Source organism: Carettochelys insculpta, chromosome 8 (genome assembly GCF_033958435.1).
Source record: "Carettochelys insculpta isolate YL-2023 chromosome 8, ASM3395843v1, whole genome shotgun sequence".
NCBI classification, from domain to species: Eukaryota; Metazoa; Chordata; order Testudines; family Carettochelyidae; genus Carettochelys; species Carettochelys insculpta.
In genome coordinates this window covers 45,581,887-45,604,959 of record NC_134144.1, presented here as the reverse complement: position 1 = coordinate 45,604,959, position 23,073 = coordinate 45,581,887, and the positions used below count along the sequence as shown (strand labels likewise).

Genomic DNA, 23,073 nt, shown 5'->3' with positions numbered 1-23,073 from the left:
TCAAACATAATTTTTTTTCACTATTTTAGCAGACCATTCATTTTAGTCATTGAAAATGATGCATCCTTAAAGTGCATGTTATACAAGGACCATCCTGATTATAATATTGTTGCTGCAGATGTTGCACTGTCAGTTAACCAATTCATTTTTGTAAGAGTGCTAGCATATGTTTGTCATTGAAAGACATGCTATGTGATTCTAGTTTTAGTACTCAAAGTGATGGGAGCTGTGCAAGCAGTGGGGCAGCCTGCTCTTTGCCTTGTTGTCTGATAAAGTTAATTCTGGGGGTGGGGAAAAGAGATTAGTATTTGAACCATGATTCCTGGAAAAAGGGGTTTCCTGCATACTGTTGGTGTTTTTCTTCTGGGGCTGGTTTATGCATGTAAGCATGCATATATAAAATATAAAATGCAGTTGCAAGCAAACATTGGTCAAAGTGAGTTTCAACATCTTCTAATTGGTCAACGTGAAATTAAATCCCTTTACCCACACCATAGATGTGCAGTAATCAGTACTAATATATACATATAATAGCATATTCACAGAATCCACATACCTGATTTCTTCTCCTCCTGGGACACTGATCTGTAAGGCCTGACCATCTGCCAATGCTCAGTAGAAGGCAATGATACATCTTTTGTTCCACACTGCTTGAAAAATCATTCAAGATGCATATTTTCATCCTGGATTGCATGTTGTCTCCCTGTTTTGATGCTCCAGCTCGTCTGTGTGCAAACATTTGCTATAGATCCAATGTAATTTGCCCTTCAGATAGTCTAACACATATTCAAACACTGATGTTAGCATTCACACAAACAAAGCCCATAAACCTTCATGGGCCCAATTAGCTAGAATCAACATATCAGGATCGACTTTGTTCCTTGGTGTAGATTGGGGCTCTTCGGGCTCGCAGCAACGTCCCTTACTTCACGTGATAGTGTGGACTACCAGTGTCAGTTGTCAAGCCCAGAGAGATCAATTTTTGCCGCGTCTTCACAGATGCGGCAAAATTGAACTCCAGCGGATTGATGGCAGCATGTTAAACACGTGATGAGTGTTGACATACCCTAAGTGACTGGGGAGAAGGGGTATATCTTACAGATAGGACCTTGAACTAGTGGAAGAAAGATCAGGAGCTAACTGAAGTCTGCAATATAGATTTCACATCATTTTACTTCAATTTGACATTCTACCTCAGCTCTGCTGAAATGGCTTATCTTTTACATTTACCATACTTCTGGCAATACTTGTATAAAAATGGCTTTTTGTGAACAATTCTCTTCACCTTTAATACAAAAAGGCATTCATAAGAACGGAAGAGAAAGTACATTTGTACAAAACAGGTACACAAAGCACAGGTGGGTACATTACGTAACAGGTTTAATAAAATAAAAAAGGTTTTATTTTGAATGCCCCATAAGCAAACTGGGATAATTAGCTAAAGTGCAAGATAGCCAAATGCTTAATAGAATTATGTAGATAGCTCTGGACATATTTTATATAGGGCCTCAATTTTAATTTGTATGTAAGAGAAGCTACGAACAGAAAGGACTCTCAGTAAGCACTATAAATATTTCAGCCTACAAATGCTCAACAGATGGCTGTTGCTTCACGGGCACAAAAGATTCTTGAAAATGGAAGTCCAAATTTCCGTTCTCCTTTTCATAGAACTGAATGAAAAGAGCAGGATACTTTTTTCAAGAGAGTCACATACCTATTTTTAAAATGCTTATTTCTGATCAGATACCATAGTTAGACTACCTAGGGTCAAACTAAAAAGATGCCAGCAAATAGTAAGTGGATTGAGATGCCTTACAGAGCTATTCGTTTTTGCCTGTTATTCTTATATGTATGCTGGTACTACCATGAATTAATGAAAACTATTATGAGAAGTATATCTAAACTTTTATGAAACCTGGGCTTTACACTAGAATTCAGAAAATATTTTCTGCTCCTGGCATCAGCTATAGATGTTATCAAAGTGTTAAACAAAACTTTGATCTTGACTTTCAGCCAACTGTGACTGAATATGGATTTAAGATATAAGTGCCTCATACTTGCAGCTCTTAAGGCCTGGACCAAAGCCTATTGAAGTTGATTGGAGTCTTCCAAATGACTTCATGGGTCTTTGTTTCAGGGTCTTTGTGACTTTCGTGGGAAAAGATGTACAAGAAGCCCCAACTTATGAATGGGTTGTGTTCCAAAACTTCATTTGTAAGTGGGTTGTTTGGAACTTGGAAAGTATTTTCCCGTTGGAAGAACTTCTAAATGGTAGTTAGGCTTTTGTGGGCTAGCCAGGGAACCTATTTAATCTATAATACTGTGATACTCTACACTTGCAATGAAAAAATAGTAGGAAGTTGTTTGTTTAACTTGAATGCTGGTGCTTGAAAAAAGGCCAGTTAAATTAGAGGAGGGTGAGGAGGTAGGTGGAGGATCTGTGCACTGACTGGTTGTCCCTCCCAGTCAGCTCCTGAAGCCAGCCCAATCTCCCAGCCATGCCTCCTCCCTCCCTGGGGGCTGCACCCAGCCCCTGCTCACCAGGACATGGCAAGCAATGTGAGCTCGGGCTGGAGTACTCCAAAGGACGGGGGGGCAGTTGTGCATCCAGAGGCTGGAGGGAAGCAACGATTTCCCCATCAAAGTGCTGCTTCTCCTCAGCCGTTGGCTGTGTGACCACCCTGCTCCTCCATAGTCGTTTGGCCAAGGCTTGCTCTGCTCACCATCACCTGTGCCTCGTGTCTGCTCCCCTCAGGCCAGGGTCATCCTTACCCATAAGCAGAGTGCGCAGCAGCACAGAGCATTCCAAAATTTGGTGCACCAATGGTCTTTATGTCCACCCACCTCTTCCTCTCCCTCTTCTGTGGCTCAGCTTTCTCTGGAGAGGATCTAAATGAAAAAACATGTCAGACTTATTAGCAGAAAATCGATCCTGTGAAAGAGCTGTTTAAGTAATAGTAAAGCCATTTGCCAACCCCATGTACACTCTGTTTCTGAATTTACTGTGTTAATGTTCAGGGCCTTAGTTGAAAAAATTGTTTTTAAATATATCATTAGTGTGTTGCTGAAGATTATAAAATTGCCTCTCTAACAAATTGCCATCCCCTGGCCCCTCCCCCCACCCCCCCCGGGCTGCCGATGGCTACTAGTTTAAGAGTACTGCATAAGGCCCGATGAATCCTAAGGATGACCCTGGCTGAAATTGCAGGTAAGCTTTTTGAAGGAAAAAATCTTGGCCTAAGAACATAAGAAACATAATTTGCAGTTCTGTTTGACAAAGAACTAAATCGGTGAATTAATTTTAGTAATGAAAAATTTATTAACAAAATCAGATACTTTATTTGATGTCAGAACTTGAAAATGAATAAACTCTCTCTATTCCAGCCCTGATAACATGGGGCTGCTTGACCCAGCCACTAGTGATGGACGTGTGATTTTCTTCCTGCCCTGGGAAAAGATGACTATAGCTGGGACCACAGACACTCCAACTGAGGTCACGCACCACCCAATACCTACAGAGGAAGATATTAACTTTATTTTGACTGAAGTGCGCAACTATCTTAGTTGTGACGTTGAAGGTAAGTTTAATGAGCTTTATTTTTCCTAGGAGAGGTGCTTTTGTCGCTGCAATTTTTGAACGTGAAACTGTGCTGTCAGTCAAGTTTTTGTGTAATGTGATTTACAGTGCTTTTGGTATTTTGGGGCTTTGTGATATAAAGGTCATCTTTACCAAGATTTCAGGGTAATGCGATGCTGCTTTGTCAGATGTATCCTGTGCACCCTTGCTATTCAAGATAAAGTCAATCTATAGATGTTCATTCTGAGCGCTCCCTTTTGGCCGAAGTGATGTTTGTTCACTCTGGCTTTACTGCCACCCATCTCTTCCTTTTGGGTTGCGGGAAGGTATGTGATGCTGTCAGTTTTCATGAGAGGGAAGTGGGAGAAGATATGGGACACTTGAAGCTATGTCCATCACTAAAGCATGAGTTTATTGACTAGCCACAACCATCTTTTCTTCTAGAAATAATGCTTGAGTTTTCCAAAGTCTTCATTCTAGTTTGTATTTTAGCCACTTGGTTCTTAGTATGTGCCTTTTCATTTTGAAAACTAGCACATGCCCTGAAATGACTACTTTTCAGCTCAGGAGAGAGGAGGAGTAAGGACAAAATAGATTTTTTAATAGCACAGTGATTGCTGGGTGGGTTTATTTGTTATAGGGCACTCAGATAGAAATGACCTGTTTGCATTCAGATTGGTGGTTTAGAGTTGAAAAGCTTGCAATCTCATTATCAGGCCTTTAGCCATCCTGTCCCCTTCACCACTGTTGTGTTTTAAAATGATTTTGTGAAAATGTGTTAGATATAGTAAAGTAAATCTGAAAAGCACTTTGCCTCCTGGGAATGTAACAGTGTCTTATAGCTCAATTTAGGAAGCTTTCTATCCAGAGGCTGGAAACCATAGCTTACTTGTTTATTCTTCCCTGAAATGGGTAAATTGATAGTTCTGTTTTTGTATCAAGTTAAGAAAAATGATCTATCTAAAAAATGTACCATCAAGTCTTTTCAGCAGAAGTTAATCAGAATGAAGCGGAGTATCAAGCATGTGGTTCGTTGAGCTAAGCTATGGCTCAGAGTATTGAATAAGACAGAGTTTCTGCAAGGTGTTTCGCAAAAGTAGTTTTCTAGAGCGTTTAAAGCATTTGAAGGAAAACCACATAGGTGCATGCTGTTTTTCACATGTGCAATTAGCACTGTTTATAGATTGCCTGTTATTGAATTAACAACTGTGCTGGCCGTATCAACTCACTGCAGACCTGCTTTTTTGCTGCCTGAGACAGTGCCAGGGTTATCAATTTACACAGGCTTGGATGTGTTCCAACTATTTAATTATAGTGTCACACATGCTGCTTTTCCCAGTTTCTTCAGTTTATAAATGTAATATGGTATCTTATTTCTGTGATTAGCACTTCATTTTAGCAGGGTTAAACATGCTGGCAGAACAACATCAATTTCTGAAATGTATTCAGTGCTCTTTTGGGATACCGTCATTGTCTGTTATCGATTTTTTTCAGTTGTCAGTCATCTAAAAACAGAATCCAAAAACATACCCCCAAACACTTCAACATTAAAAAAAAATTAGTCAATTTTTTCCTTTGTAAATTTAATAAACAACACAATTAAGTTTACTAAGAGCTTCTACTGCTCTCATGCTTAATTTAGAAAGTGAAATGATTACAGCATCGGTTTGTGGTTTTGAAAAGAAATAATCTAGAGGTGTAAACAGATATGATCTATGTTAAAACTGTGTTGAAAAAGATTTTATAGAGTGAGCTGCTGGTCAATTTTATATTATTTAGTACTTCATATAGTCTACAAAAATAATGTGGATTACCAGTAACATGCATAACCCAGCATCTTTAAATTACAGTAACTGAAAAAGATGTAATGTCCACATCACAAAAATTATGGCTTTCCTAACTGAAAAATTGCATGCTTGTACAGATTCCTTATATGGTCATCAGTGTGCTATGCAGGTGTTTTTCTCTGTGTACCTCCTACTGCATGGTCTCTGAGGGGAGCAGATTTTGTGCCTTGCAGTGGTTGCCTCAGTGGAGATGTCTACACTGCAGTTAAAATGTGTGGCTGGCCTGTGTCACTTCAGTCAGGCTAAGAGAATGTTTAAGTGTGGTGTGAGCTTGGGCTGGAGCCCAAGCTCTGGGACCCGCCTCTTCATGGTTTCCCAGAGCTTTTGCTCCAGCCCATGCCTGAACATCTTGATTGCAATTTCATAGTCCAGTGTCCCAACCTTAGTTGACATAGGTCAGTCACACATGTTTAATTGTGTAGTAGACGCACCCCATAAGTCACATGGCTGAAACAAAGTACAGGTTGACCCTCTCTAGTCCGGCACCCTTGGGACCTGACTTCTGCTGAACCACAGGAGGCCAATATTGTAGTGAGTGAGTCTCTCTTTATTTTTATTTCATTGAGGCCAATAAACGGAACAATGCTTGCAGTGCTGCTTAATAATGGATGACTGTACTGGTACACCATATAAAAACCTACATTTAGACAAGGCTTATTAGCCGCCTTTGTAACTAAAATTGTGTAACAACACAAAAACTTTCTGTATTGACACAAGGAATTGGTCTCCAGGAAGAAGGCCCTGGGGGCATTGCTCTACACAGAGCAGACACAGACTTAAAGCTAGCCCAGAAATGGGTGAGATCTGATCCCAGCCCAAAGACAGGGCTAGAGATATCAACTAGGGTACTGAGATGGACCCTATTGTACCACTGTTATCCCAGAAGGGTTCCTTCATGTGATGAACCACTGAAGGCCAGCCTGGCAACAGCCAACAGGGGCGCCAGAAAAGGAAAGAGTGCTGGTTCACACTTGGCCACCAGGAAGTGCTCATAAAACGTGCATGTCCCCGTCATAGTGGCATATGGAGGTTTAGCTATTGACCTCTGTATGTAGCGCAAGGGTCTAACCATCCTGAGTATGTATTTAGGGTCTTGGACAGGATGGTACTTTGGGCAGCTAGCCTCTCCCTCAACTTACGCTGCTGTGGCTTGACCAGCATCTGATGAAGTGAGTCTGTGCTCACGAAAGCTCATGCTCAAAACTTTTCTGTTAGTCTATAAGGTGCCACAGGACCTTTCGTTGCTGTTACTCTATTTTTAGCTCACTGTCTCAGTAACATCTAGTATGAGTGTGTCTCTGCAAGCAGCAATTTACACCACCACCTCTTATATAGACATACCGTAAAACTGCACATAGTGTAAGAGTGTTAAACTCCTGGTTTCATGTTAAACCTCTTGTTTTGATCTCATCCTACGACCTTTTGAGTAACTTACCCCATACTCCAACCATTTCTAAAGTCTTGAGAGCTGCCCTGTTCTTACTGGAAAAAATTGCTAGGTGTTAATTTGTGACTTGAGGGAGTGAAGGTGGGATACTTGATGGAGTGAAGGTGGGATACATTAATAGGTGGTGGTTATTTGTTTTTATAGATTCAGAAGCATGTGTGAAGATGAAAGAGAGAGGTCCATATCAAGGAGTCTAGCCTTGACTTTAGTGGGAATAGGAACAGGCCCTAGCCTATCAAGGCATTGAAATGAAGACAAGGAGTAAGGAGAAACAGCATAATGAAGACTGGAGCTGTGATGAGTCTCTTTTTCAAAATCTGTATTTTAATATGTTGACCTGCAGGAGAAAAGTCAATGAGGATGGGCAGAAGTGATGGTGTGGAGGTCTCCACTGACAGGCCAGATGAGGGAAAAAAAGAGATGCTTTTGCTGCTTGCACCTTCTTTTGAGCTGGGGGAGAGTCCTAATGCTGGTTGCTCTCATTGTGGAAACTGGGCACTATATGATCTCAGCTCTTTGATTTTACATTATGGTCATGTGACTCATCACATTCGCTCAACTTCTGTCCCTGCTGGAGCCAGCCTTCTCTGCATGCATCTGAAACAGAGCTGGAGAATATTACCTTTAATTTACGTTGTGTTGTCTTTCACATTTCACATAACAAGACATCTTAATTTTCACAGTAACTAAAAAATAAATAAATCTACGCCGTCGTAGTGGTGTTAAATCTTCTGGGGCTCAGAAAGGCCTTTGTGTTCCTTTATAGTATTCTTCAGAAAACTGTCTGATTAGGAGAAGGTGCCAATTACAGTGTTTATTGAAACCAGCCATGCTTTTCTGGATTAAAAAGAATAGTCAGTGTTGCCATGGGTTCTGACTCTTTGAGGTAGTCCAGAGCAAGCTACAGCTTAAGGCACAGGTGATAAATAGATAATTTAAGTGTGAGAACCTAGTGAGTTCGAGGAAAATATTTTTCTTTTTAAAAACAAATTTACTGTCATCGTGGCCCCTCAGCCTACCAAAAAATCTCCTGAACAATTTTCTCGATCTAAAACTCCACTGAACTGGTGAGAGAATTCTGGAATATGGAATCCCCATTCTTCATCCATACATACATCATGGAAGTATTTTTGTTAAGGGCTGCAGCCTCTGCTTATTCATATATGGGCCACTCCCCCAGGAGAAGGTGAGGGATGCTCTTTGCTCCTGAACTCCCACATTTGGACAAGCATTTTGGAGGGTGCAGGATGAAGCTTCAGGGTCGTCCCCCACTTTAAACAGGTATAGGCCTGGTAGGGAAGGATTTTCCCCACACTTCCCCGCTTTCCATTTATAGCTTCTTTGTACGCCTCCTTGATGACAGCCTTGAGTTGCTAAGGTACTAGGTTACCTTTGTGTGGGGAGCTGAAAGCAGCATCATTAACCTAGCTGATCCCAAAGTCAGAGGGTTCTAAGATGTCCCTAAACATTGCACAGTAAATCACTGTATTAACAACTGAGCCATTAGGAGGATTATTCAAATATTTCTTGGCTGTGAATGATCGGGGGTTTTGATGCACTAGTATGTGGACTATTGCATGTAGAAGTTGCTGCTGCCCAGCTTTCTATGAGACAGTTGAAGAATAGGTCAGTGTGGAAAACATACCATACAGCCACATTCATTGTGGCAGTTAGAAATGGTTGCAAAAGGGCAGTGGCGTAAAGAACATGATCAAGAAGTTTTTCAAATAAAATAAGTGTGCTGAAATTTGTAAAATTCACAGGTTATCAAAAGTACCCTAATTTCTATCACATTTGAGGATGTCTGAGGACGTGACTGGCAGCTAGGAATCTTGAAACTGTAAATCAGTTCTTATATTGAATCTCCCTCATCACTGAGGTCATGTCAGCTTCTCTGTTCTTCAGTTTCCCCGTCTTCACAAAGGGGAAATACAATGTCCATGGGAGAAAAGTCTTAGATAGTGTCTCTACAATGTTGATGAAATCCTGGCTTAAGATATAGGATGTGAGCAAACTGAAGATGCATATACTTTGGCCCTTGTCTATTCACATGTGAATTTGGGAGGAGAAATGCAAGCATTCTTTGTGCCACAGTATTTTAAGAAAATGCAGTCTTTGCTTTTAATCTGAAAATAATTAGAAAGCTTAATTCTGAAGGATTTTTTTTATTATGTTTGGACGTTATTTGCTTGTAAACAGTGAGAAGAGGAGACGTTTTGGCAGCATGGAGCGGCATTCGTCCTCTTGTCACAGATCCCAGCTCTAAAGACACCCAGTCAATATCTCGGAATCATGTTGTTTCTGTTAGTGACAGTGGCCTTGTTACTATAGCAGGTACGAGAAATCAATTTCGGGTATCACATCTGTTAGAATTCCCCCAATATATTTAATTGAAAGTTAGTGGATGCTTGTACAGCAGATATAAAAGAACACGTGATATTATTTAGTTATTAGTGAATAAGTGACATAGTAGTTCAGGTCCAGTAAGGATGAAACTGTTCCAAGTATGAAGTTTGACCAATGCAACACATTTCTATTAGTTCATCAAACCTAATTGCTTGCAGGTGGGAAGTGGACAACCTATCGTTCCATGGCACAAGATACCATTGATGTAGCCGTCCAGGCACACAACCTGAAGGCAGGCCCGTGTAAGACAGTAGGGCTGCTACTGCAGGGGGCTAAGGATTGGAGTCCAACTCTTTACATTAGGTTGGTCCAAGATTATGGACTCGAAAGTGAGGTGAGTCAGCTATATTTCTATTAGTTATCCTAAGAAAGCTGTGGCACAGCCTGCATTAAGGGCTTGTAAATTGGCATAAGACTTCACTGTTTGATCAGGGCAGAAATAATTCTATACGAGAGAAATCCATTCATAATTTTTTTTTGCTAGTGGAATACTAAAAGCCATGTGCTTTCTTTTTCAGTGTCTGAATAATCACAAAGCTATGCCTTGGGTTTTTTAAACATGTGTGACAACCTAAGTTTTTGACTTCTCAAGTCCAACAAAATCTATTCTTCAAATGTGATCACAGTAGCAGAAAGGAGCTGAAGCATCATTAGTCACTGTTACATTGATACATGCATACTAGCGTTAGTGCTTGTCTAAGCATTCACAACGCAGGTTGTTTCCTCCCACACAATCAAAAACTAATACCATCCTCAACCTATTTATTACAGGCTAAGGCAAAACTGACAAGAACAGCTGAATATATATCAGCTATGCTTCAGAAGGTGTGAGGATGTTGTGTTTGCTAAATGTGCTCTTCATTTTATAGGTGGCTCAGCACCTTGCTTCTACGTATGGTGACAAGGCTTTTGAGGTGGCCAAAATAGCCCAGGTTACTGGAAAGAGGTGGCCTATTGTTGGAAAACGCCTTGTGTCTGAATTTCCTTATATTGAAGCTGAGGTATGTGAAAATGGATAAGGTACCATCTCTATAAGTTGTGGTGATTCTTAGTGTCTCTGTGAAGTGTCCTCATAACCCCACATCTTCAGGGGTGGGGAGGAGTAGAGACAGTATGATGTGAACAGAAATTTATTTCAGAACAGAATGTGAAATAATCTCTTTCTTGAACTTCTGTTAAGCACATCTGGACATTTGATCCCAGATGCTTTCTTTTTATATTACAGTTAAAAGAGGTCTTAGTTCACATAATCCATTTTCTTCAATCACTTAACTAAATTATGGCCTTGAGCACATACATGCACAGGGCTCTATATCAGCTCTTGTTCACGTTACCATCCCATTTCCTAGAGCTTCATGCTTTTTTTCCCCTCATTCCTACATAGGCCCTGCCCCTCCCCACCATGTCCGAACACTGCAAAATCTTACATTTTTTTTAATTCAGTACTAATATCCTAGGTTGTATACGGGGTAAAAGAGTATGCATGTACTGCAGTGGATATGATTTCACGACGCACTCGGTTGGCCTTCTTGAATGTGCAAGCTGCTGATGAAGCTTTACCAAGAATTATAGATATAATGGGGAAGGAACTTCACTGGAGTGAACAGAAGAAAAAGGTACAAAAGGCACCTTACAACTGGAACTTGGTTTAAGTTCTCGTATAGGCTACATCTACACGAGCCCCAAACTTCGAAATGGCCGTGCAAATGGCCATTTCGAAGTTTACTAATGAAGCGCTGAAATGCATATTCAGCGCTTCATTAGCATGCGGGCGGCCGCGGCACTTCGAAATTGACGCGCCTCGCCGCCGCGCGTCTCATCCCCACGGGGCTCCTTTTCAAAAGGACCCTGCCTACTTCCAAGTCCCTTTATTCCCATGAGCTGATGGGAATATGGGGACTTCGAAGTAGGCGGGGTCCTTTCGAAAAGGAGCCCTGTGGGGACGAGACACGCGATGGCAAGGCGCGTCAATTTTGAAGTGCCGCGGCCGCCCGCATGCTAATGAAGCGCTGAATATGCATTTCAGCGCTTCATTAGTAAACTTCGAAATGGCCATTTGCGTGGCCATTTCGAAGTTTGGGGCTCGTGTAGACACGGCCATAGAGTTCTGTGTGGGATTCCTTTTTAAAATCACACTTCCACATACTTTCTTACATTTTTATCCTGGTCCCTCTTGCCAATCCAGCAAAGAGATTTTCCCCATGCTAGTAAAACAAACACAAACGCCAAAGAAAGCAATCCCACAGTCAGTTAAAATATACAAACTGAATTCAAACAAAATTTTTAGTGTTTAAAGAGTAAAATAAATATTGTTTAAGCTATGTAAAATGCTACTTCAACCCCATTGTTATAGACATGAAGTCTTTCTTTAATTTAAATATTAAATGCTTTGTTGGGTGGAAAAGAACAGTTTACACTGCTGGAATTCTGTTCATGACAAACTGATGAGAGGTTTAGTGTTTTATCTGCAAATTATCACAGTGTGGATTTTACCACTTCAGTCTTGCCCACAACAAAGTATGTTTAACCTACTCCTGCTGCTGTAGCCTGTGAGATATTAAAATGTTGAAATAAATTATTTCTGAAAAGCTCTGCAGTGTAGACATAGCCTAAGTGACAGGAGCCAATAAAATGTTAGTGTACAGAATAAATTCAGCATGTAAACATTCAGGAGTATTCTAGAACTGAGACTGTTTCTTTCATCTTTTAGGAAGAACTTGCATCTGCTAAAAAGTTTCTGTATTATGAAATGGGCTACAAGGCAAAATCAGAGCAATTAACAGACAGTTCTGAAATCACTCTTATACCATCAGATATTGACAGGTAAATGAAGTACAAATGGATCTCTCCTTAGTCCCTGGGAAGATACTAGTTTTGTCAATTTTTTGCATATACCTCTACCATTAATACTCCCTTTTTGCAGATATAAAAAAAGATTCCACATGTTTGATAAAGAAAAGAAAGGCTTTATTACCATACTGGATGTTCAAAGTGTGTTAGAGGTAACCTTTATCCTTTGCCACTTGAACTCTTATCTCAATTGTTTAGCGTAAATCATGCTTAATGGATCCAGTTGAATTGCTTCTTGTATTCTCTTCTTTAGAGCATCAGCATACAAATTGATGAAAATACACTTCATGAGATTTTAAATGAGGTGGATTTGAACAAAAACGGGCAGGTTGAACTGAATGAGTTTTTACAGGTAAGTGTTTTTTTTTTTAAAGTTAATTTTAATTAAAGTAACAAAAGAACCCTCAGCTCCAATTTCCTCTCTGTATTGGAAATTATTTATCTGAACTAAATGTATGTTTGTACATACAATTTTACAGACTTGCCATGAAATTTTATTCGTAATTTTGTATAAAATCCATCTCGCCTAAAGGTGGACAATGCACGTATCAACGTTAAGAAATAACATTTTCACATGACAGTGTCTGTATTGATCACAGAATTTCCTATGCTCTGAATTCATCCTTGTGAAGGCAAATGCTGCAGCATGTGCTTATATTTCTTTTTAAATGAAAGGATGACAATTATGCCTGGACAAAGCATTCGGGGGAGATAAAGTTGCTAAGGGGTTGTCCATCACTTTTTTGTTACCTGGAATTGCAACTCAGTTTTATTGCTAATCCAACTACTAACTCCGTTTATGAATCCCTACTTGGAGTTGGGTGGTGCTTTAAGACCATTAGCAGCTGAGAACAGTGCTAGTAATGTAGTAGGGGATGCATTCGCTCACATCATGCAACTAATCAGCTGCTAATTGAATGGCTCTGGGTATGTCTACACTTGAGAATAAAGTCAAATTTATTGAAATCAACTTTTTAACACTAGATTTTATAAAATTGAATTTGTGTCCAAAACTGCTCACTTAGTGTGTCCCTAGCAGATGGCGTAAGTTTGACTGTTGCAGAAGTACATTGTGGGTACCTATCCCTCAGTTCCTGCAGACTTGTTGCTTTTTGGGATTCTGTGCCTCTGTTCTGTGGGGAAAAGAAGTTGCCGCAGGTGGTTCTGGGTTTCTGATGTCATCATCCCAGAATGCATTTCTCTCACTTTCCACTGAAAAGAAACAGACAAGGGAATTTTTGTGCTGCTTTGACATTGACTTCCAGCTGCAATTATATAGAATAACATGGATCTGGAGGTGCTTCAATGTTTGGTGCAATGTTTTGTGATGACTTCCCACACTGTGATGCAGTATGTTCTGAACGTAATGCCCGTGGAGTACAGTGGATTGATGTGGGGACACTAATGCATATGAAGATCTGGAGAATAGCACTGTGGGGTTATTGACAGCACTGGAGTCAATGCGTGGAGTGCAGATCCTGGTCCCACAAAACCGGCTCAGACTGGGGGACCACATTGTTTTGCAGGCATGGAATGAGCAGCTGTGGCTGAAAAACTTCTGCATGTGCTGTCTTCCTCTCTGAAGCGCAGCGATACCAAAATGAGACCTGCCCTGACAGCTGAGAAGCACATGCAACTGCTCTGTGGAAGTTTGCGAAGCCAGACTGCTGCTGGTCAGTGGGAAATCAGTTTGGAGTGGGCAAATATACAGTGGGGGCTGTTGTCATCCAGGTAGCCAAGGAGATTAAAAAACTTCTCCTGTGAAAGACAGTGACTCTGGAGAATGTGCAGGACATAGTAAACAGGTTAGCTGCCATGGGATTCCCTAACTGTGGTGGAGCCATAGATAGAATGCACATCCCCATCCTGACACTGGACCACCAGGATTCAGAGTATATTAACTGCAAGGGGTATTTCTCTATGGTTTTGGAGGCATTGATGGATCACAAAGGTCATTTCTGTGACATCAGCGTGGGATGGTTGGAAAGGATGCATGACATGCAAATCTTTAGGAATTCTGGCCTGTTTAGAAGGCTCCCAAGTGAAACTTTCTTCCCAGACCAGGAAATCAACACTGGGCTGTGAAAATGCCCATAGTGATTCTTAGTGACCGTGCATACCCTTTATTCCCTTGGCTCATGAAGCCATACACAGACACACTGGACTTCAGCCACATGCAGAGCAGGTACAGAATGGTGGTAGAATGTGCCTTTGGCCATTTAAAAGCCAGATTCAGGTGCCTTCTGACCTACTTAGACCACAGTAGAGAAAACATTACCCTAGTCATTGGGGCCTGCTGTATTCTTCAAAACATTTGTGAGGCAAATGAGGAGAATTCATGCCGGCGGGTGGGTAGAGGCATAGATTCTGGGCAGAAGTTATCAGCAACTGAACACGGGCAAACAGGAAAGCACAAAAAGAGGCAATGAAAGTCAGGGATGACTTGAAAAACAAGTTTATGAATGAGCATGAAGGGCATTAACTAGCTCCCGCCCCATGATTTTTCCTTGCCCTTTATGAAACCCCCTCACCACTACACCCAACCCCAAAGCATGTTAACTAATGAACAAATTTTCCTTTTTCTAATTTATAGTGTTTATATTTAGGGGGCCCAAGTGGCAGAATGGTGGGTACAGGGAAAACAAAAGGATAATAAGCTCATGGTTCATATGTTAACCTTCTGCTGATGGGTGATTCCCTTCAGGGATCTCTGACCTTCCACCTCTCATTCTGGGTCCCTCATGAAAGGAGGAGTGGAATGTGTGGAGGGAGGAGGAATGGAGGGTGGGGCATAGATTGTATTGGGGGTGCAGAGCCCCAAGCAGGGGAGGAGACTGATTGATTGTGTGGAGGGAGGGCCTGGACAGCTCTGACCGGGGGAGGTTAATGAGTATGGATAGGATGGCATGTGATGGGGCATGCACTGGACAGGGAGTGCAGATTGATTTTGATTTTTCAGGCATTGGTTCCATGATCTTAAACTGCCTTGTCATTATTGACAGGACTGAAGCATTCATTTTTGCTTAATTGTCCATTATGTTTTTCCTCCATTCTTTTGACTCCTGTTTTTCCTAGTTGATGCCATTTCAGAGTAATTCTCCATCATTTCTTGACATGACTTCTTCCTCCCCCGCATTTGTGGCAACCTCATTATGGGGGAGGAGGGACTGGGGCCTTTTCTTCTGGTTGCAAGGTCATTTCCTGTCCTCACCCCTCAAAAAAAAGTTGAAATATTAACAGTGTTGTCAATAGCAATATTTTTATCTTTATTCGGAACAATGAGGATACTGACAGATTTGAATGGCTGTCTGTCTTTATGGAAGGACATATTTCAACTGCAAAGTCACTCTGAGGACTCTTAAGGCTGAAAAATGCCTGATTCCAAGGATAACAATATAAGTTCTTCTACAGCTGATGTTTACCTTCAACACAATGGGAAGAGATCTTCGGTCCATGGGAAAAAATTTTGCCACATGTTTGATCAACTGCTGGTGCAGCCCAAGGGGAGAGGAGGGCACGCCGTATGGGCTTCTAAAAGCAGCACTTTGACTGGCCCACAGGGGTTGCTGCCAGATGGACTTCTTAAAGCAGTGCCTTGATTTAAAAGCAGGCTGCTTCAGGAGTCCAAAAAAAAAAAAAACCTCATTAAAAGTCCCCAACCCAGCGGGAGGAGGAGCCTTGCTGCTCCATGGGTTAAAAGCCAGTCAGGCTGCATGAGCTTTCCTCTGTGCAGGGTGGATCAGAGGCAAAAAGTCATTAGTGATTATGAAACTTCCCATGCCAAATGAGACATTAGCTTCCTCAGAATAAGAACAAGGGATAAGGAAATATTGCTCATTCTGCCCGGATACAGTGTTGGAAAATTCATAAGTATGCTCTCTGATGTCATGATTCCTGATTACTTAATGGTGGTTTGGTGCAGTAAGGTGTCTTTCTGTGGAAGCAGGAACAAGTCAGGTCTCCCTAAAATCTTGTGAGGAGAATCCAAAAATGTCTAAGATGTCCAAACAGGATCAGTGCTCCATCCCCAGAAACAGCCATTCTAAGGGAAACAGGCATAGACCCTCCTTTCCCACAATTGTACCATACTATTATCTGTAGGAAAAAACATACGCACCAGAAGTGCCCTCTCCAGCATCCCAGTTTGGCTCCAAAGCCACCACCACCTGAGATAAGGAGACAGGATCCCAGCTGGGAAACAATGGCTTGCAGGAGCTGTTTCTGCACTAGACTGGACTCTGCTGTTGTTCACCTCTTTTGTTGTACAGCAAATCAGACCCCGCTTCATCATTCTGTTGAGCAGCACTGTTGATTGAGGACTCGGTGTGTCTTCTGAGGGTAAAGGTTGCGTCTTTCGCCAGAATAGCATGAAGTTCATCATAAAATTGGGATTTCTAGGGAGATGCCCGTGACCAAGCCCTAACTTCTTAGCACTTTTGGTAGCTTTGCCTAAGCTCCTTGATTTTAACATGGCACTGCTGAGCATCCCTGGTGTACCCTTTCAGAATCATGCCTTGCGATAACTTTGCATAAGCATCATCATTTCTTTGGCTAGGTCTGAGCTGAAGGAAGATAACTTCTTCCCACCCTCATTGCACTGAGATCCAAGATCTTCTGATGGTTCCATCCTGGGGCTCTTTTGTGATCCTGGGAACTCATGGCTGCTAGGTGTACTGCAGAGATGTGCTTCTGACATCTGCTTGTCACGCTGGCCAGAGAGGAAAGGAACTGGATTAAAAATTCCCAGCCTGATGGCCACTGATTCCTGTCACCTGTTTCCAGCTAACCTGGAGTGCAGCAGAGGTAAAGGGATGACCAGAAAGGACACCTCAAGGGGCATTGTGGGATAGTTTCAGAGGCTAATAAAATTGATTTTAATAACACTGCCATCTGCACTTGTATAGGTTGATGGTGTAAAATAGGCTTTTAGGAGTTACTCAAGGTGAATTCAGCATTACAACAGTTGACCTTAGAGATCCTTAAAATCAACCTATTGAGTGCTGTGGTGTAGACTGATGTTATAAAATCAACTTAAGACCCTTAAATTCTACTTAATCTCCAGGGCTGTGTCCAGACTGTAGGCTTCTGTTGACAAAACTTCTGTCAACATAAGTTTTGTTGACAGTGTGCATCCAGGCTGCCGATCCGTCGGCAGATTGCTGCCAGTTGGGAGCATTCTTTCAGAGTCCCTGTATGCTTTGTTTCACAAGGAAGAAAGGATGTCTTGAGAGAGGGTATTTTTTCTGACATTTGGCCCCGAATGGATGGGCCAAACAACAGAAAAGCATCTCCCAACAGAACTGTCAGCACAAGATATGCAAATGCATTGCAATTTGCCGACAGTTCTCTGCAATCTAGACATAGCCCTGGCATAGACCTAGCCCCTCTGTAGCTTAGTGTTGCATGTTCTGGTCCCTCTCTTTGTAGGATAGCTCTGGGGGCTTGTCTGCACTAGCTCCCTACTTGGAAGGGATCGTGGTAAGTAAGGTGTCGGGAGATCATTAATGAAGTGCTGCACTGCATATGCAGTGCTTCATTAAGCTAATTCTCTCCCGCGGCAACTTCGAAGTGCCAGCTTGTGTGTAGCCACAGCTAACCCACTGGTACTTCAAAGTCCCTGGGCAACTTTGAAGTCCCTTTACTTCTCAGAGGGACTTCGAAGTTGCCCAGGGACTTCGAAGTACCGGTGGGTTAGCTGTGGCGACCCGTGAGCCGGCACTGCGAAGATCCCACAGGGGAGAATTAGCTTAATGAAGTGCTGCATATGCAGTGCAGCACTTCATTAGTGATCCCCTGACACCTTACTTACCATGCTCCCTTCGAAGTAGGGAGCTAGTGGAGACAAGCCTTGGGTGAGTGTGACCAAAAAGTGGAACATTACCTCAAGTGTAGTAACTTGAGGGTACTAACCTAAACTAACCCCATTCAAATCTATAGAAATATTGCCTTGGGGGTGTGTCAGGATTTCACCTCGGGTGTCGATTGTCTGTCCTAGATTGATAACAGGGTATACTGGCTGAACTAGTAGATATTGTCCATCCATGATTGATGGAGTTACCTCTTTTTAAACATGGAGTTTGCTTCCCTTCTGGTGTGCCTTTCACAGGCATCAGGAAGCTAAAACAGTGAGCTCTCTTATGAGTGTGTTTTTGTTTTTTTTTGAAACATAACACAACTAAAAGACTTGGTGAGGGCAAGGAGCAAGAGACTTCATGCTCTCCTTGACTTGGAGACAGAAAGCTAAAGCAGCAGATCTGAACTCGCAGCAACACAAAAATGGCTTATGCTGGCTTGTTGCAAACTCAAACCTTGCACAAGCATCTCAGTGTAGAACCACCTACCTAGGAGCCCATCGGTCTCCTAATAAACTTGAGAAGTGAAGTAGAATACACAGGAGATCAGACACTGGCTTGCCCCAGCCCCCCAGCACCAGGATGCAGCATGCACTCCCCCTGCAGAAGAGGGTGGTGATAGCCATCTGGAAACTGGCCACACCGGACAGCTGCTGGTCTGTTGGCCACCAGTTTGGGGTGGGCAAGGCCGCCACTGGGCCATCTTGATGGAGGTAAGCTAGGCTCACAGCATGCACCCACCAGGGTTGTTGAGAGGGCACTCCCAGGCAAGTGGGGGGCCCTGCAGGGCTCCAGGGAAGGGTTTGAGGACCACCCGGCCTGGCCAGGCACTTGTGGCCGTGTTTACCTTCCACCCCATACAGGTTGTCAGGGCCGTAAACACGCTCCTCCGTTGCTGGGTCATCACTGTTGAGGACCTGGACATCTCCCGCGGAGGATTTGCAGAGCTGGGCTTCCTGAACGTTTTGGCATGCTGGACAGAATGCAAATAGCCATCTGGGTCCCGGACTATAGTGCAGGTGCTTTTATCAACAGAAAAGGATACCACTGTATGGTCCTCCAGGCCCTTGTCGATGTAAAGCGCTGGTTCATGTAGTGTGCGTTGGCTGGTTGTTGATGCCATGATGCCTTTGTGTTCAGGAACTTGTGGCTGGGGCACAGGATGCAGGAGGGGACTTGCCTCCCCCTGTGGGAGCTTCCACTGGGAAAGCCTCACCATGCCCCCCTGTGCTGTGGCTGACACCATGTACCCACTGCACCTGGGGCTCATGTGGCCCTGCACAGGACGCACAGGTCCCTCCCAGGACTATTGTAACACACACCTGAACCATGCATGAAATGCTGTTGAGCGGGCACTGGGGCACCTCAGGGCACTTTCGCTGCCTCCTGACAAGGTTGGAGGTCAGCCTCCCAGACATGCCCATGGTGGTTGCGGCCTGTTGCATTCTTCACGATATTGTGGAGTGAAAACAGGAGCCCTTCATGCAGGGCTGGGCTGCTGAGACTGGCATCAGGTACAAGCAGCCGCCTGCAGCCCCATGCTGCCAGGCGCCAGGGATGGGATATACTCTGCATGAGGCCTTTGCCTGGGTCCTGCAGTGACCCTCCCCCAGCCACCCCTCCACCACAAACCCCCTCCTGCACCCTCACCGCTCCCCCCACCATACAGGAGGGACACAGGAGTAGGTGTGAAAGTTCATCTATTTTCTAAGAACTAATAAATGTTATCTACGAAGTTTATAAACAAGAGCTTGACACTATTTACATAAGGGAATGAAGGAAAACTATATATGGTGGGGATCGTGGGATGGCATTGGGGGAGGAACCAAAGTTGGGGGAGATTCTTGGGGTGGGGGCGTCAACTTGGGGAGAGTGCTGAGCAGGGCTTACTCATCCACTGGGGTGGGGGGCTGGGAACTGCAGCAGCTGCAGGAGCCCCTATCGCACTGGTTCTGGGGTCCACATAAGTGCTAATATGGGGCTGGGACAATAGGGAGTAGGCGATTGGGAGAGGTGGGGTGGGGTGGGATTCCCCCCCCCCGCCCCGTGTCCCAGGACATCCTGAACACCCGCTACCTACCTGCTGGTCCCTCCATGAACTTGGGGGAAGGCCGGCTGGAAGGGACCTGGCTGGATGACCTGGAGGGGAAGGCGATGATGAGGGTCCCATCGCTGGAACCTTTGTCATTGCTGTCAGCCTCAGTGTTTCCTTCCCTCGGTCGGGGGATGGTCCCTCCCAACAGACCCAGCTCCTCTTCCTCCTCCTCGAAATGCGGGTCCATATTGCCTCGATTACGATTTCGAAATAGGTTGTAACATGTAGATGCTCTGCGGTGGTTTTCGAAAGGGGGACTTATTTTGAAATACATTGCTAGTGTAGATGCAGACAAGGAGTTTCCTCCTATGCAGAAACAAACCTGCTTAGGTCCAGACAGTATATCTTGTAGTCTACAGGGATATCTTTTTCACTAGCAGAGGGATGAATTTTGCCTTCTTATTCGTGTCCCTGATTGCACCAAATTGGGTGTGAGCCACCCTTGCATCTGAGGGCACAACTTGGCCTGTCACTGCATCGTTCGTATTTATTCACAATTAATGACTGTTGATTAAAAGCTGCATTGAGAAAGTATTTGGGATGAGTTTCAGGCTCAATGTGAGGTGTGTGTTGTCTGCATTATCGTGCTTAATTTCTGACTGAGCTGACAAGAACACATCAGAGTGCATGAAAGGGAAACAGTAACTTCAATTGTCTTTGCAACTTTCTGAAATGGGTTTACAAGAAAAAATATAGACAGTATTAAAAATATCAGGAAATTGTTTGCCTCCATCCATTTGACTCCCCTCACATGAGCAGTTTGTTTCCAGCCAGCCAGGTTTGTTTTTGTGTGGTCTTTGTTGGTCAGGTATTTCAAATGACTGCCAGGTCTTCCTTGAATCAGGACAATGATGAATGCCAAACATGGGATAAATTAATGCTGGGGATTTTGGTCAATGTCAGCCCTTTCTTCACTGTGTCAAGTTAAACAAACAAGATCAAGGCAAAGGAAATGGTAATTGTGTCTCTGGAGATGAGCTGTAGATAAGAGCATTGTTGTATCTAAATGCAGAACACTTTCACAGGATATGTCCAGCATTGCAAAAGAGGAGGATTTATTTGCCTAAAACATAGTGACCAAAAACATTTAAAATAAAATGGAAAAAATAGCCCTGTGATGATTTACCAATACATTTTCTTATACAAAAAAAAATAGTCTTTCATTTTTACCACCGAATTAAATGGAACTTACTTAAATGGTGGTAAAGCTTCTTAAATGGATCTATAAGGATTCATGCTCCTTTTGTGTTTGTGCTGTGAAAACTTTCATTGGACTGCATTTTCCTGGCAGAATATATGTGGAAACTTATGTTTGCCTATATTTGTGTAAATTTATATTTGAATGTGTGCAAAGGTGCTTGCTCATTGCTGTAAGTGGAGAAGAGTATGCCATGTATGGGGGGATTTTTCTGACCATGTCTCAAACTGTCAGCAAGGTTCCAACAGTGAATGCTTTCAGAAATTGTTTTTATCTATCGAATGAGTTTAAAAACAAGGAATTTTTAAATAAGGAATGAGAGAAGATACTATGATCCTCACAGATATATCACCAGCAGAAGCTAAATTCATTAGACATATTATTACAAAATGTTTGCTCACCTCTAGTCCCGCCTTTAAGAAAAAAGATGAGTAAAATGTGTTGCGTGCTTTGTCACTAGACTGATTCCACACAAATCTATAGTGGAGGAAGGAAGATAAAAAGGATGTTTTCATGATTATTGTGAAGACCTGAATAGAAGAACACATCAGCATCTGGGTCGCTCATGCAGTTGTGATCGCTAACCTGCTACATCACCAACCAGTGTCTTGGCAGTCAGTTGATGCATTTCCACAAGCAAAAGTGGAACTTTGACAATTTTACGTCAACTGAGAATCTGGCAGTTCTTCTTCGAGTGGTCCCCATGGGTGCTCCACATTAGGTGTCGGGCTCGCCCAGGCGCCGCAGATCGGAAATTTCCAGCTGTGTCTCGTCGGGTCGCGCATGCGCCAATGCGTGCTGGTCCTTCGTGCGCTTTTGGTCACGTGTGTGATCTGGTTCACGCCAGTTCCTCTCAACCGCCAATGGCTGCAGATGGAATCCATTCCAGCTCCAATGCCTGAGACAGATAAATCCATTATAATATAGTTATTAGTTGCTTTTTCTCATTTTTCTAAGACTGTTAAGGTTGTTTCTTGTATACAGTTTAAAAAAAAAAAAAAAAGAAAGGGGAGGCAAAGAAAGAATACGAAAAGCAGGCGGCCGCCTCGAGTGGTTCGCTATCTTAGAGACTGTAAACGTTATCTGCTTTGTAGCCATTTAATAGCTGTTAACTGCCTTACTTAACATTGAAAGGAGTTAAGCACCCTGAAAGAGGTGTCTTTGCCAGGGTTTAAGAAATGTGAGGCATGCCACCAGACCATGCTTGCCTCCGATGGCCATAGTAAATGCATTCGCTGTCTGGGAGAGGCCCATGTTCCCCAGAAATGTCCTCACTGCTCTAAACTAACGGCCAGAGCAAGAAAGGACAGGGAAATGAAGTTAAAGATGATTTTGTTTGACAAGGCCCTCCAGCCTGAGCCGTCGGAGAAGTCCCAGAAGGAGGGCCTTCAGGGCTGCATAAGAAGAAGGCTACCTCCTTAACCTCCTCTACGCATAAAAAAAAGAAGCTATCCCCAACTTGATCCTTGCTGGTGGTACCTGTAGGCAGGATGAGCGAGGCACAAGGCCGTGAACCGCTAGCTGCTCAAAGCCGTGGAAAGGCCGTACAAAATGGAGCAGTGCCTGGGGCCCCGACCAGTAAACAGTTGGCACTGAGAATCCTGCAGGCATCGACATGGCAGGCACCAGAGGCTACGGCACCGAGCCTTGCGGCACCGACAGCGCTGGAACCGGAGTCCCCGGCATGCGACCCGATAGTGCCAGAGGCACCTACTTTCATGGAACTGCGTGCAGCAGCACCAGGCATGGCACCAACAACCGCACCGAGGTCCCCGGCACCGGAGATGACGGCACCCGCCTT

The 23,073-nt window shown here is 43.3% G+C and overlaps 1 protein-coding gene across 4 annotated transcripts in view; it reads left to right on the top strand.

Annotated features, from left to right (window-relative positions):
* GPD2 (glycerol-3-phosphate dehydrogenase 2) overlaps positions 1-23,073 on the top strand; it is a 125,538-nt gene that overhangs the window by 92,021 nt on the left and 10,444 nt on the right. For 3 of the 4 annotated variants that reach the window (XM_075001725.1, XM_075001727.1, XM_075001726.1), the window contains 8 exons: positions 3,385-3,578; positions 9,071-9,205; positions 9,436-9,611; positions 10,147-10,278; positions 10,735-10,893; positions 11,988-12,100; positions 12,201-12,279; positions 12,381-12,479. In XM_075001725.1, the coding sequence (XP_074857826.1) occupies positions 3,385-3,578; positions 9,071-9,205; positions 9,436-9,611; positions 10,147-10,278; positions 10,735-10,893; positions 11,988-12,100; positions 12,201-12,279; positions 12,381-12,479 (1,087 nt within the window). The remainder of the gene's footprint in view (positions 1-3,384; positions 3,579-9,070; positions 9,206-9,435; positions 9,612-10,146; positions 10,279-10,734; positions 10,894-11,987; positions 12,101-12,200; positions 12,280-12,380; positions 12,480-23,073) is intronic. The other variant, XM_075001729.1, reaches the window with a different exon arrangement.